This window comes from Carettochelys insculpta, chromosome 3 (genome assembly GCF_033958435.1).
Source record: "Carettochelys insculpta isolate YL-2023 chromosome 3, ASM3395843v1, whole genome shotgun sequence".
In the NCBI taxonomy this organism is placed as follows: domain Eukaryota; kingdom Metazoa; phylum Chordata; order Testudines; family Carettochelyidae; genus Carettochelys; species Carettochelys insculpta.
In genome coordinates, this window is record NC_134139.1 from 132,255,228 (window position 1) to 132,267,581 (window position 12,354).

General features: G+C 38.2%; 1 protein-coding gene across 4 annotated transcripts in view; it reads left to right on the plus strand.

Moving 5' to 3' along the window:
* The window catches only part of ASCC3 (activating signal cointegrator 1 complex subunit 3), a 501,864-nt gene that overhangs the window by 315,353 nt on the left and 174,157 nt on the right, over window positions 1-12,354 (plus strand). For all 4 annotated transcript variants that reach the window (XM_074990822.1, XM_074990825.1, XM_074990823.1 and 1 more), the window contains 2 exons: window positions 9,733-9,924; window positions 10,237-10,461. In XM_074990822.1, coding sequence (XP_074846923.1) covers window positions 9,733-9,924; window positions 10,237-10,461 — 417 coding nt within the window. The remainder of the gene's footprint in view (window positions 1-9,732; window positions 9,925-10,236; window positions 10,462-12,354) is intronic.

Below are 12,354 nucleotides of genomic sequence, written 5' to 3' on the forward strand. Positions count from 1 at the left end.
GCTGTAAAGCAACTTCTGAGAAAGTGGTACCCTTGGCGTGATCTTCATTTATAATTTATTTCCAACCATAGCTTACCATGCTGTTGTACTGCACAAGCTGTTTTAAAAGGAATTAAGAAATTGAGATTAGGCTGTAAATTGAATATAGTACTTCACTTTGGGTTTGGTTTGTACTGAGGTCATTAACAGAAGCACATCTGTTCTGAGTATTTGAAATCTACAGACGTAAAATACGTTACTGGAAAATAGCCTTCCTCCTGGCTGTAACCTCAGTAAAGTGGGTGAGCTGTAAGTTCTGATAATTAATGAGGCATTTATAAGGTTCACTAAGCAAGCATCTTAAAAGAGAGAAACCACATCATTTGGTAGATGGCACTGCTTTTCTTTTTGGCTTGAATGTACTCTTTCTGAAACATTTTTTGTATCTTCAGCAGATTAGATCTAATAGTATCCATTACTAAGAACACCTTAAGAAAATAAGCTGCTCATATTAAAGAGGTTTACCAAATCCAGTATAAACCCTGTTCTTCACAGCTTCATGCTATTCCACAACACGCTTAGCAGTAGTATAGAATAAAGTCATCTTTAAGATAGCTTCAAGGAAATTTAGTGACTCATAAGAACAGCCATACTGGGTCAGACCATAGGTCTATCAAGCCCAGTATCCTGTCTTCTGACAGTGGGCAATGCCAGGTGCCCCAGAGAGAATGAACAGAACAGGTAATCATCAAGTGATCAATTCCCTGTTGCCCATTTCCAGCCTCTTGCAAACAGAGGCTAGGGACACCATCCACGCCCATCCTGGCTAATAGCCATTGATAGACCTATCCCACATGAGTTTATCTAGTTCTTTTTTTAAACTCTACTATAGTCTTGGCTTTCACAATATTCTCCAGCAAGGAGTTCCACAGGTTAACTGTGCGTTGTGTGGAAGAAATATTTCCTATTGTTTGTCTTTAAATTTGATGCTTATTAATTTCATTTGGTTACCCCTAGTTCTTGTGTTGTGAGGAGTAAATAACAATTTCCTTATTTATTTTCTCCATACTGGTTATGATTTTATATACCTCTATCATATCCCCCCTTAATCATCTTTTTTCTAAGCTAAAAAGTCTCTTATTTATCTCTTCTCATATGGCAGGGGTTCCATACCCTTAATCATTTTTCTTGCCCTTTTCTGAACCTTTTCTGATTTCAATAAATCTTTTTTTTTTTTTTTTTTTTTTTTTTTTTTTTTTTGAAATGGGACAACCACATCTGTACACAGTATCCAGATGTGGATGTACCATGGATTTAGATAAAGGTAATATTACATTTTCTGTCTTATCTATTCCTTTCTTAATGATTCCTAACATTTTGTTAGCTTTTTTACTGCCACTGCACACTGAGTGGATGTCTTCAGAGATCTCTCCACGATGACTCCAAGATCTCTTTGTTGATTGATAACAGCTAAGTCAGACCCCATCATTTTATATGGATAATTGGGATTGTATTTTCTGAAGTGCATTACTTTGCATTTATCAACATTGAATTTTACCTGCCATTTTGTTGCCCCATCACCCAGTTTATTAGGATCCTTTTGTAGCTCTTCACTGTCTTCTTGGGACTTAACTATTTGGAGTAGTTTTGTGTCATCTGCAAATTTTGCCATCTCACTGTTCATCCCTTTTTCCAGATCATTTATAAATATGTTGAATAGGACTGGTCCCTGGGGAGGATACCACTATTTACCTCTCTCTATTGTGAATACTGACCATTTATGCCTACCCTGTGTTTCCGAATTTTTAATCAGTTACCAACCCAAAGCAGCATATATGAAATGCAGGTACAGCAGGACAATGTTCCTAAATTCAGATACAAAAATGAGGCATGCATACAAATGTAATAGTCATGTTCAGTGAATCATAACATTTCCAATTATATCTTATATGAATTATCTTGCATAAAGTATATTTCTATGATGGAATGTTCACACTGTAGCATATTTTCATAAAGAACATGGAATGCCGTGTCATGGAAGTCTTCACACACAAAAAAAAGTTCATGTTTCATATGTGGGTTAAGAGCAGGCATGAGACAATTAACTGTCTTTTTCCCTGTCCTTTTTCCACCTTTCTTCCTTTTCTGTCTTTCTCTATTACTCTGTCCCTCCTGAATGGGCTCTCTTTCATAATCTTTCCTCTGATGTATGGTGTCATAGCTATACATCTAGAAGTAGATTATCTCAGAAAGCCACTTGAGTCCTATTTGCATATATTTTAAAAAGTTATGTAATGATTTCAAAGATACTGAATGTGCAGCCAGCACTTCAATTTCACTGGATGTGTTAAGCAGGAAACCCATGAAGGAAGCTCTTACACTTATTAAATATACTAATAGTGAGGAAAACATCCTTTACGGTTTGTTTGGTTTTGGTGCTTGTTTTGGGAGATTTTAATTCTATTTTGTGATTGGTTCAAAAAGGTGGATGGTAAATAAATACAAATTCGCCTCAGGATGGAGTTTAGGTACCCCTCAAAAACAGTGACCAAAACTGTTGAGGTCTTTCAGCTAATAAAAAGTGAACTAGAGAATTAGAAGGGTGAACTTAAATTGCTCACAGTTGCTCAAACCAACGATCAAATATGATGCTGGTTTCTGAGAAGTACCTGGTGGTGAACCATATGAGGAGAAACTTGCAAATAATTCATCCATGTGGTTTCAAAAACAAATTTTTGCTGTAGCAAAATAGCTGTAAGATGAGTCGGGAGGTAACCAATGCCGCTTATAAAGCTGGAACAAAATACTTACATGCCAATCGGAATTGGGGCTTTCTGTGGGAAAGAAAACAAAATTCAGAGTGACACCAAAATCATTGTCCTCTCTTACTGACTGCAATCAAATACAAACAGCCTTGTCCTTGCCAAAAAGTTCAGTCATTACAGATTTAAAACAAAGAAATAGTGGTTCACTCAGCCAATCACTCTAGGAAAGGAAGATTGTAGAAGTCATTTTTATGTAATTTCACTTTAAATTTTTAAAAGGTTGGCTAGTATCTCTTCTTATCAAGCTGTCTGAATATCCAAAGCAAAAAGGATCTAAAATAAAACAATCAATAAGCATGCTGTTATTTTTTACCTCCTGCTTTTTATACTTCATATTATATTGTTAGTTCAAACAAAAAGCTGATAGTTTGTATTCTTCCATGAATAACGATAGTGCTATACTAACTATCAAATGAAAGGACCAGGCAGGGAAATCTGTCACTTTTTTTTTAATCTCTGTAGTTGAAAGACACCAATGCGTGGCTCAATCTTTTTTTTTTTTTCCATTTTGTGTGCCTCACATCTCATTAAAATTATGCGGAATATTTTTCTCTAGACAGCTCAGTGTAGAGTTTGCATATGACATTTTCAGTGCACCTTTTATTAAGAGTATTGTGAAATTCAAAACTCCTGAAGGAGAAATATAGACATTGTCATGACTATCTTATCTTTGAAGTTTATTTAATATGTTCTATCATATATTTGCTTAATACATACTCGTAGGCTACATCTACATGAGAGATTTTTCCCGGCAAACAGGAGTTTTGTCAGGAAAAACCCATGGGACAGTCTGTCGAGAGAGGGCTGAGCAGCCTGGATACCCTCTGTCAACAGAGCGGATTGCTCTTTCAATCTGTTTTTATGTGTAGACAAAATCCCTTCCAACAGTCACTTCTGTCAACAGATGATTCGCATGTAGAAGTAGCCTTATGCGTGCACACACATGAAGCAAAAGTCACAAACTTGTAGGGAGATGAGCAATGAGGGGTGAAAAATCAATTGTAATTAGAGCACTGTAATAAGGTACTTGGCCAAAGTCCTTGAAGTACTTAGGAACATCCGAGATAAATTGTAACATAAACCCTTTAAAACTGTTCATAAAGAAGAATAAGTAGGTAACATAATTTAATGTTTTACAGCTTCACTTTTCATATATAAATCACTGGTTTTGTTACTTCTGGAATAATGTGAATCAAGGTTTCATAGAACAGTGCTCTCATTAATGGAGACTGGTGCTTTCTTTAAACCCTACACACTTTGTGCTAAATGCAGCCTTTAAAGACTACATGCTGGCTAAATATTCTTCCCTAGGATGACTTAGGAATCAACCTTCTTAGTTTCTTTCTTAAAATGAGGACAACTTAAGAAATGCATGCTATTTCTTACTCTAAAGTTTTTAATTTGTAGAGATTGAATGTAAAATTCAGCTGCTCGCTTGTTCTCTAGCTTTTTTTATTGGAAGCATCCTTGACCTGATAAGAGAGAACAAAGAAGCAGTCAAAATAATTTATTAGGTGATGAGCTTTTCATAGGCAGACACATTTCTTCACTTCTGCCCCATGAAAGCCCATCACCTAATAAATTATTTTATTAGTCTTTTTGAGGTGGTACAAGACTTCTTGTTTGTTTTTTGTTAGAATACACACTAACATGGCTACCTCTCTGTGACTTAGAAGATACTGAATTTCTATGTATAATAGTTCAGTAGTAATCAAAAAACAAAAGCTAAAGTGATTTGATGAAGACAGTTACCTTTAAATGAGGCTTTAATATTATGGAAAAGAGAAATTCAAATTGCAAACTAAAATTAAAAAAGGCCACCATGAACTGAAGTGTGATTTAGTTTACAGTCTATATTAGAAATACATTCCAATTGAAACTGGTTTCAAATCCTGTTTCTGTAGAAATCTGCAAAGTATAGGACTAATCCTCTGAGCTTTTTGGGATGTGTTGGGCATGTTTAACTACTATACGTGTCAAAATTTAAAAGAAGAAATTTGTTTGTATTTTAATAAATGCTGACTATCACTAAGGGTAGGAAACTGGTACATAAAGCATAAATATACATCGTAAATTGGTGACTTTCAGATTATTTTTAATATGGCAGTGTTAATTATCAGGACTTAAGCAGGTTGGAGGTTCAGATCTGTCATTGTTCCCGACATGTTTTATGGTATGGTTATGTTTGTTTTAAATGGTGATTTTATTTTGTAAAAACTAATAGGAAGTCCCAGAAACAAAAATGACCATTCAGTGTATCACTCTGGCACATTTTTCATTCTGCTTGGCTCCTTTACTTAGTTGTTTACACTTAAGAATCTGTGTCCTTGATAAAGCCATGTGCAGTCTCTGACTGCATATATTGCAGCCACTGAACATTTTTTGCGCATTCCGTGCATTTCTTTTCTTTTTGATTTCTAACAGCAGTTGTTTTTAACAGCACTTTTTGATCTAATTCTTTTGTGAGAAAGAGAGCTCTTTGCACTGGTAATTACAAAACCCACAGCACTGTACAATTATTGAAGTTGTCTTATCTGAAGTATTTTAAATTTTTCAGTGCTGTAGACAATCTGAAGCTCTCCACCATTATTGTTTTTCACAATATTAAAGGAGTATTGAGAATTCTGTAGCATGCTATTGATGATCTTGCATTAAAATATAGTTAATCTGTTAACTTCCTGTTAAATATTGTTTAATGCAGCACTAAGATAGCCAGTGTTGTAGATCTGATAAACAAAACTGAGAACATCTAAACTTTTCAATATTTTTATTTTAAGGCATTTGGTATATTTGAATGCAAATAAATAAATTAAAATTTATTATAAAATACAAATGCTCATCTATTTGGAATTCTTGACTAATTAAACCTTTGCTCCTCTTATTTTTTTTTTATCTTTCCTCACTAACACATTTCCAATTTTTCATTAGTCTCCATTGACAACCTCTCTCTTCTGTCATTCAAGTTTTAATGTATTGCAAAGAACTGTGTGTCAGCAGCTTATCATCATCTTGTTATATTGCTCTCCCGATATTATTTTGACTGCATCTTGCCTGAAGCAGGGGACACATTGCCCAGGATTGCCAGAGAAAGGGTAGCAATTCTTTGTGGGTGAGGGAGCACAGAAAGTCAGAAGCTGCTGCAAAAAGCATTGATTGGGGTCAGCATGGGTGGTGCTGACTCATTCCCTAGGAACATAAATGCAGAAGGCCTTTGAAAGCGCAGGTCTGGTATTACAGTCCCTTCTTCCATGCAGCCAGCAAGGCAGCACTCACCCACTCTCCCCTCAGACTGGTGGATGTTGGGTAGGTTAGGACCTGCTGTGGACTAAACTCTCTGTTTTAGGGAAGCTGGGGAGGAATTTTTCCTTGCTGCCATATTGATTTAATATCAGAGAGGTAGCAGTGTTAGTCTATATCTTCAAAAACAACAAGAAGTGACTTAAGTGGACGTGAGGGTAAGGAGTTGCCTTCCAGGCAGCTGGTTTCTGAGGGAGCTTATTATGGTGGTGAAGAAGGAGGGTTAGTTATTTTGCAACTCATTTTGTAGGTGTGGGATGGTTGTACAGTGCAGGTAATCCATAGGAAAGGCAACCAGTGACTGGATAAATGGCCTGGCAAAGGACTTAGAAAGATGCTGGTTAAAGGAATAGAATGGGACAAGGGTTAAGACTTCTATAATTGGTATGGCAGAGGGCAAACCCATATACTTGTAGCCCCATGTACTCCACCTAGAGGGGAGGAGTGGGTGTGTGCTAAGATCTCATGATGGAAAATAAAGGAGGGAGTGATGGAAGCCCCGGTAGTCATTTGAATGAACATTGATTTGCCTTCAATGTCTTCTTTTTATCTGCTGGGTAGTTCCAAATGTCTAATGATGAAGCTGTGGCCTGATTAAATCCGTATCAGGTGTCTCTTGTTCTCCTTTTTGTAATGACTGGACAATGATTTGTCTGAAAGTGGTTGGGCAACTGTTTTAATATTTTTTTTCACTTGTATATCAGTTTTCAATATACTGTGTTGTATGGTTAAAACAATCTCTCACGACCTGTAACTAGGGTCACCACCTGTAGGGTGCAATAAAAGGGGCATTGAAGATGATCCTGAACTAACAGGTGATAGTGTGTATTCAACAGCCTTACAGAATTCACAGATAGCTTCTTCAGAAAAAGGGCGATCCTGTTTAAAACACGAAAAGGTAGCAACTCTACATTAGTGGGTTTCAAAGTGTGGGGCATGACTAGGTCATGGAGCATAAAACATGGATCTCCATGCTCACTCCCAGAGCCACTGGTGGCTAGCTAAAGCTGGGTTGTGACCTGCACTTTGAAAACCACAGGGGAGTCCCTACCTGTTCTTACACCATGCTCTCCAGAAGTAGCCAGCAGGACCAGCTCGTAGGCATGGTGCCCCAGGGCTCCATGCACTGTCCCCACTTTAAACATTGGCTCTGCCCTTCTGTTGCCTAGGAACAGGCCAATATATGGTGGAGGGGGTGGGGAGTGCTTGCAGGCAAGGCCCACTTGCAAGCCTCCGCTTAGGAGGTGGAAATGCCGCTGGCTGCTTTCAGGGCACAGGGCATTCTGATGCCTGTCCGCAGCCATGCTGTGCTGCTCACTGGGAGCCCCAGAAGTAAGCGCAAACCCCAATCCTTTCCCCAGCCTTAAGCACCCAAAACTTGGGTCCCCTTTCTGCATTCCATCCCAGCGTGCACCCCCAGCCTTCTCCTCTGTCCTAGCCCAGAGCCCCCCTTGCACCCCCAATTCCTTTTCCCTGGCCCCACCACAGAGCCTATTCCCCCAGACAAGAATCTCCCCGCATGCTCTGCCCTAGCTCAGAACTCCCTCCAACACCCCAACCCCCCGCATCCTCAGCCCTGTTGGGTCATGGGCATCAACAGTTTTCTTCTACTGGTTCTCCAGGAAAGGAGTTTGAAAACCTCTGCCCTAGATGAAACTCAGCCAACATACTAGGCCTCTCTCTTCCTACTTATGGGCATTTGAGATTAGGATTTGGATTTTTCAGCTCAGAATGATCTCTTGGGACTTGTTTTTGGTTTTGTTTTAAATTTAGTCTTAAACTTTTAAAACAATTGATAATTATATGGCTTATATAATTTAGGCTTTTGACTATGTGATACGCAAACCGTATTTTATAAGACAGCTCTTTTGATCCAAATGTATCATAACCATTTACTTACATGCAGTGAGTGATGTGACCTAAACAGTGACTATTAAAGAAGTGAAATTTCATTCTGAATTGATATTTGTGATTTGTTTTTTTCAAACGTTTTCATACTATATAATTCAACAGGCATGGGAAAGTCCATAAAACTGTTTTTATGCATAGAGGTTACATTTTTTCAAACAGAGGTTAATTACTTGTTAACTCCTGCGTTGTGGTTCAAAGCATTGTGGTTCAAAGTATTTAAAATCACATGAAGTTTCTTGTTGCTAGTATTCTCAGCTTTGACAGTGAGGCAAATTCACATTTAACCTACATTAAAAAGATAGCCAGATGGAGAGAGTTTCTTTTGTGGGGGGTTAATTTGCTACATACAAGGGCCTTCTGCTCATTTGTGCACTTTTATAAAATATTTTGTTTTCCATTTCTAAATTTCAAAGAATATTTCCCATGAAATGCATTGGTTTATAGTTATTTATTCTAAGTTTTATATTCATTCTTGAGCAGTGCAGCATCTCTCTATTTGTATCTGTTCTTGCAGTGACTGTGTGTGTTTGACATGTCAGTACAATCATTCAAATTCTTCTCTGCGTTACCCTCTGTGCAACTCTGTTGGCTATTGCTAGACATGTGATGTGTATGAGAGAACAAAATTGGAACTGAGGTGTATATAATGTTAAAGCAGAAATTGACATTTGCCACAACTGAACATAAAGTAAAATAGTTATAATCTGTATTTCTGGATAAACTGTAGTTTTGGGTGCTTTGACAATCTACAGGTAATTATAAAGATTCTCAGTTGATAATGAATTATAGAAAGACACGTATGTTAGCAGGTAACTGGCAATTATTCTTGCCAAAAGAGAGAGCTGATGTTCTAAAGGAAAGAGAAATTCAAGCTTTCAAATAGCTTTTCATACTGCAAATTGATAAATCTGGGATATCAATTTAAATGAAGCTAATCTGGCTTTTCTACCCCAAGTGAGTAAATTCTTCTGCAAGTAATTATAGGAAGCAATTGGATTCACTTAGTCTATAAACAGGTGTTTGTACGTACAGGTTAAAACTCCCAAATCCGGCATTCTCTCATCAGGTAATGCCTGTCATCTGGCAGGACCAGAGTGTCCCGAGGCTGTGAGGTGGAGGGGCCAATCAGACTAGTGACAGGAGCCCAGGGCAGGGCAGCCACAGATGGTCTTACAGCAAGTGGGGGAAGAAGCAGCGGTCAAGGAGCCTGGGCTGGGAGCAACAGCAGAGAGCACTGGCTGGAGTGTGGCAGCTCACAGAAGCTCATCACAGGTGCCGGGCAGGAAGCTGCACCCGGGGGTGTGCAGGAAGCCATGACTGGGGCCAGGCAGGAACCTGCAGCCTGAGAAGGCTTTGGCTGGGGAGGGGAGGCTTGGGCCAGGTGCCAGCAGCTGAAGAGTCTGTGGCGGGGAAGGAGGGGTCAGGAAGCCACAGGCAGGGCTCCCAGAAGCAGTGGCTGAGGCCAGCAGGGGCAGAATTGACCACCTCCTGGGCCGACAAAATCCCTGGTCCAGGACCTCTTAGGTCCCAAATGTGGATCAAGGAGGTTGAACCTGTACTTACATTTCCGTATTCGTGGAAAGGGTTAATTTTGACAAGGTTCATAATAATTCTGAGTAACCCATTCCTTGAAATGGTGATCATTCAAATACTTTTTCAGTATGGTACTTTCTGTACCGTAGTTCTAAATGAACTAATATGTTTCCTTGGCCCATTTTAGGTACAAAGGTCCAGAAACAAGCAGTTACGTGAATTGTTTCCAGATGGTTTTAGTATCCATCATGCAGGAATGCTGCGGCAAGACAGAAGTTTGGTTGAAAACTTGTTTTCTCATGGACATATCAAAGTTCTGGTTTGTACAGCCACATTAGCTTGGGGTGTCAATCTTCCTGCTCATGCTGTTGTTATTAAGGTAAGAGCATGTCCTGCTCTGCAAGTGAACATGTCTTAAAACAGTTAAAATGTATGTGTACCAAGATCTTTGTGTTTGGGTGTGGGGAGAGGGGCGATTGATTTGAAATGTTGGTTGTATCTCGTTAAACTGATTGTGTCTAGTCAGAATCCAGTCTGTATAGTAAAGATTTAAATATATCACAGATTAGGAAAGGATTAGTTACGGTACACTTTTGAGATCATACTATATTTGCCTAATTTCAGCATTCAGCTCATCAGGATTATATTCATGTGTGTTTATGTTAATTGTTGTTAACTTTTCCTCAACCAGGGAACACAGATATATGCTGCGAAAAGAGGCTCCTTTGTTGACCTTGGAATTTTAGACGTCATGCAGATATTTGGTCGAGCTGGCCGGCCTCAGTTTGACAAGTTTGGAGAAGGCATCATTATTACAACTCATGATAAGCTCAGCCATTACCTAACTCTTCTTACTCAGCAAAACCCAATTGAGAGCCAGTTTCTTGAAAGCCTTGCTGACAACTTAAATGCAGAGGTAACATTTGATAAGCTATTGAGAGAAAATAGCTGAAGATGACCAATTTTAATCACAAAAATGCAATAGTAATATCTTTAAAATGTCTGTAAACTAATTGATACTCCACGTAATCAGGGGAATTTACAGGTGTCTGTTTTGATTTAAAAGAAATGAGCAATAAGTAATTGATTGTATAGGTATGGTATCACAAGGCACTACAAACATAACAGAAGTTAATTACTGCTACCAATGAAGTTGGTATAAGAAGAACAAAATCTTAGGTATTATTGCACAGAATTTATTGTAAAAGCATTTTAACTTAATTAAAGTAACTGGATTTATCCAGTATGCTCTATAAAGTTGATTAATTGTGGAAAATTATAAAAGTAAAATCTTGTGTGTATCAAGAAATTTTCTAAAAAATAGAATTGTGTAAAAGTTACCATTTATTTTTAATAAGTCTAAAATGTAATTGATTGAACTGGAGCTAGGAAGTGCAGCATGCATTCTGGTTTGACCAGATCTGTCTCTGTGATCTTAGTTTTACAGTGGTAATTGAATTAGATGTATTACAAATAGCAAGTCACCAGTTCACTTAAATTAAAATCTCAAATAGAAATATATTTTCTTTGAAAATGTCATAGTTGCTTGCAGACTGCACTTTGCTTTAATCATACTAAAATACAACTTTTCAAAGGCCAGTCATTATACTAACCAATTGAAAAATATTTATTTTTCTGGAACATTCCAAAATGTTAATAGCTGTTCCAAATCATAAAGGGTAAATTACCTTTTAAAAGTACTTGTTAGACATTTTTCCAATAAAAGTAAAACAATTTAGAGTTGCATTTAATTTAGATGCCCTTCAGTAATTTACTGAGTTTGTTGGCACCGTAATGACGTTATTAATGAATTACATTATGTATTATTGTTTGGGTGTTTAAGATGTTTCACTCTTTTATGCATGTATTTCTTCACTATATTGTTATTATGTTAGTCTTTTTACATAATTGTTATGTGATTGGAGGACCAGCTTATATAAAAAGGGGGGAAATATGAGTATCTCTTGAAAACAAACATAAAGCAAAAAAGAGATGTAATGGTTGCTTTAGTACAGGTCTTGTTTCTGATACCTCCTTTCAAAGAAGGGTGAGCAAATGGCTAAATTTGACCACTCTTAGTTTTTGATTTTTTTTTAAATCTCTTGATTGACTCTCTTTTCAGTCCCTGTTTGCAGGTTGAATCCCTGCCTGTGTAGGTTTATTAAGCACAAGGGATGAGGGTAGCTGAGTCTGCAGCTGCTAGCTGAAAGGGCTTCAGCTACATCTAAGAGCATTAGCTATAAAATACTGCGGAAGGGTGGGAATATTTACATATGCTTCCCCTCACTCCCCCCTCCACTGTACAATTGAAAATATCTCTGAAAGTCTTCTAGTGTAGGAGGAGTTCTGGCTATGAGCACTTCCTAGTGATGCCCGTCCCAAAGAACCTAACACAGGCTTGGGGGCTGAGGCAGCAAAGGGAGAGAGACTCCCCTGCTCTTATTGGCACCCTGAAAAAGGGGTGAGAGACACATAGGGGTTAGGAAAGGAAGCCCTTGTAATTTTCTGCTATCCCTCTTCCCCCCAAATGAGGCAGGGAAAAGAGAATAGGAAGGGTGGGATCTTGGTGGATCACTTACTCTGCTGAGTACTGAGTTCACTACTCCTGCAGCTACACAGCTGACAACAGCCCTGATGGGCTTTTCTCCTAATGCAGCTTTGATCTGCTTGTGGGAAAGAGATTGGGCTTGTGAATCACCCATTGCTCGCTCACTCTCTTAAGACCAAGGGTAGTCATTAATATACTTGAAGGAAAAATGAGGGTCAGGAAAAGAAAAAGGGTTAAGTGAAGCTATAAATCGAATAGCTG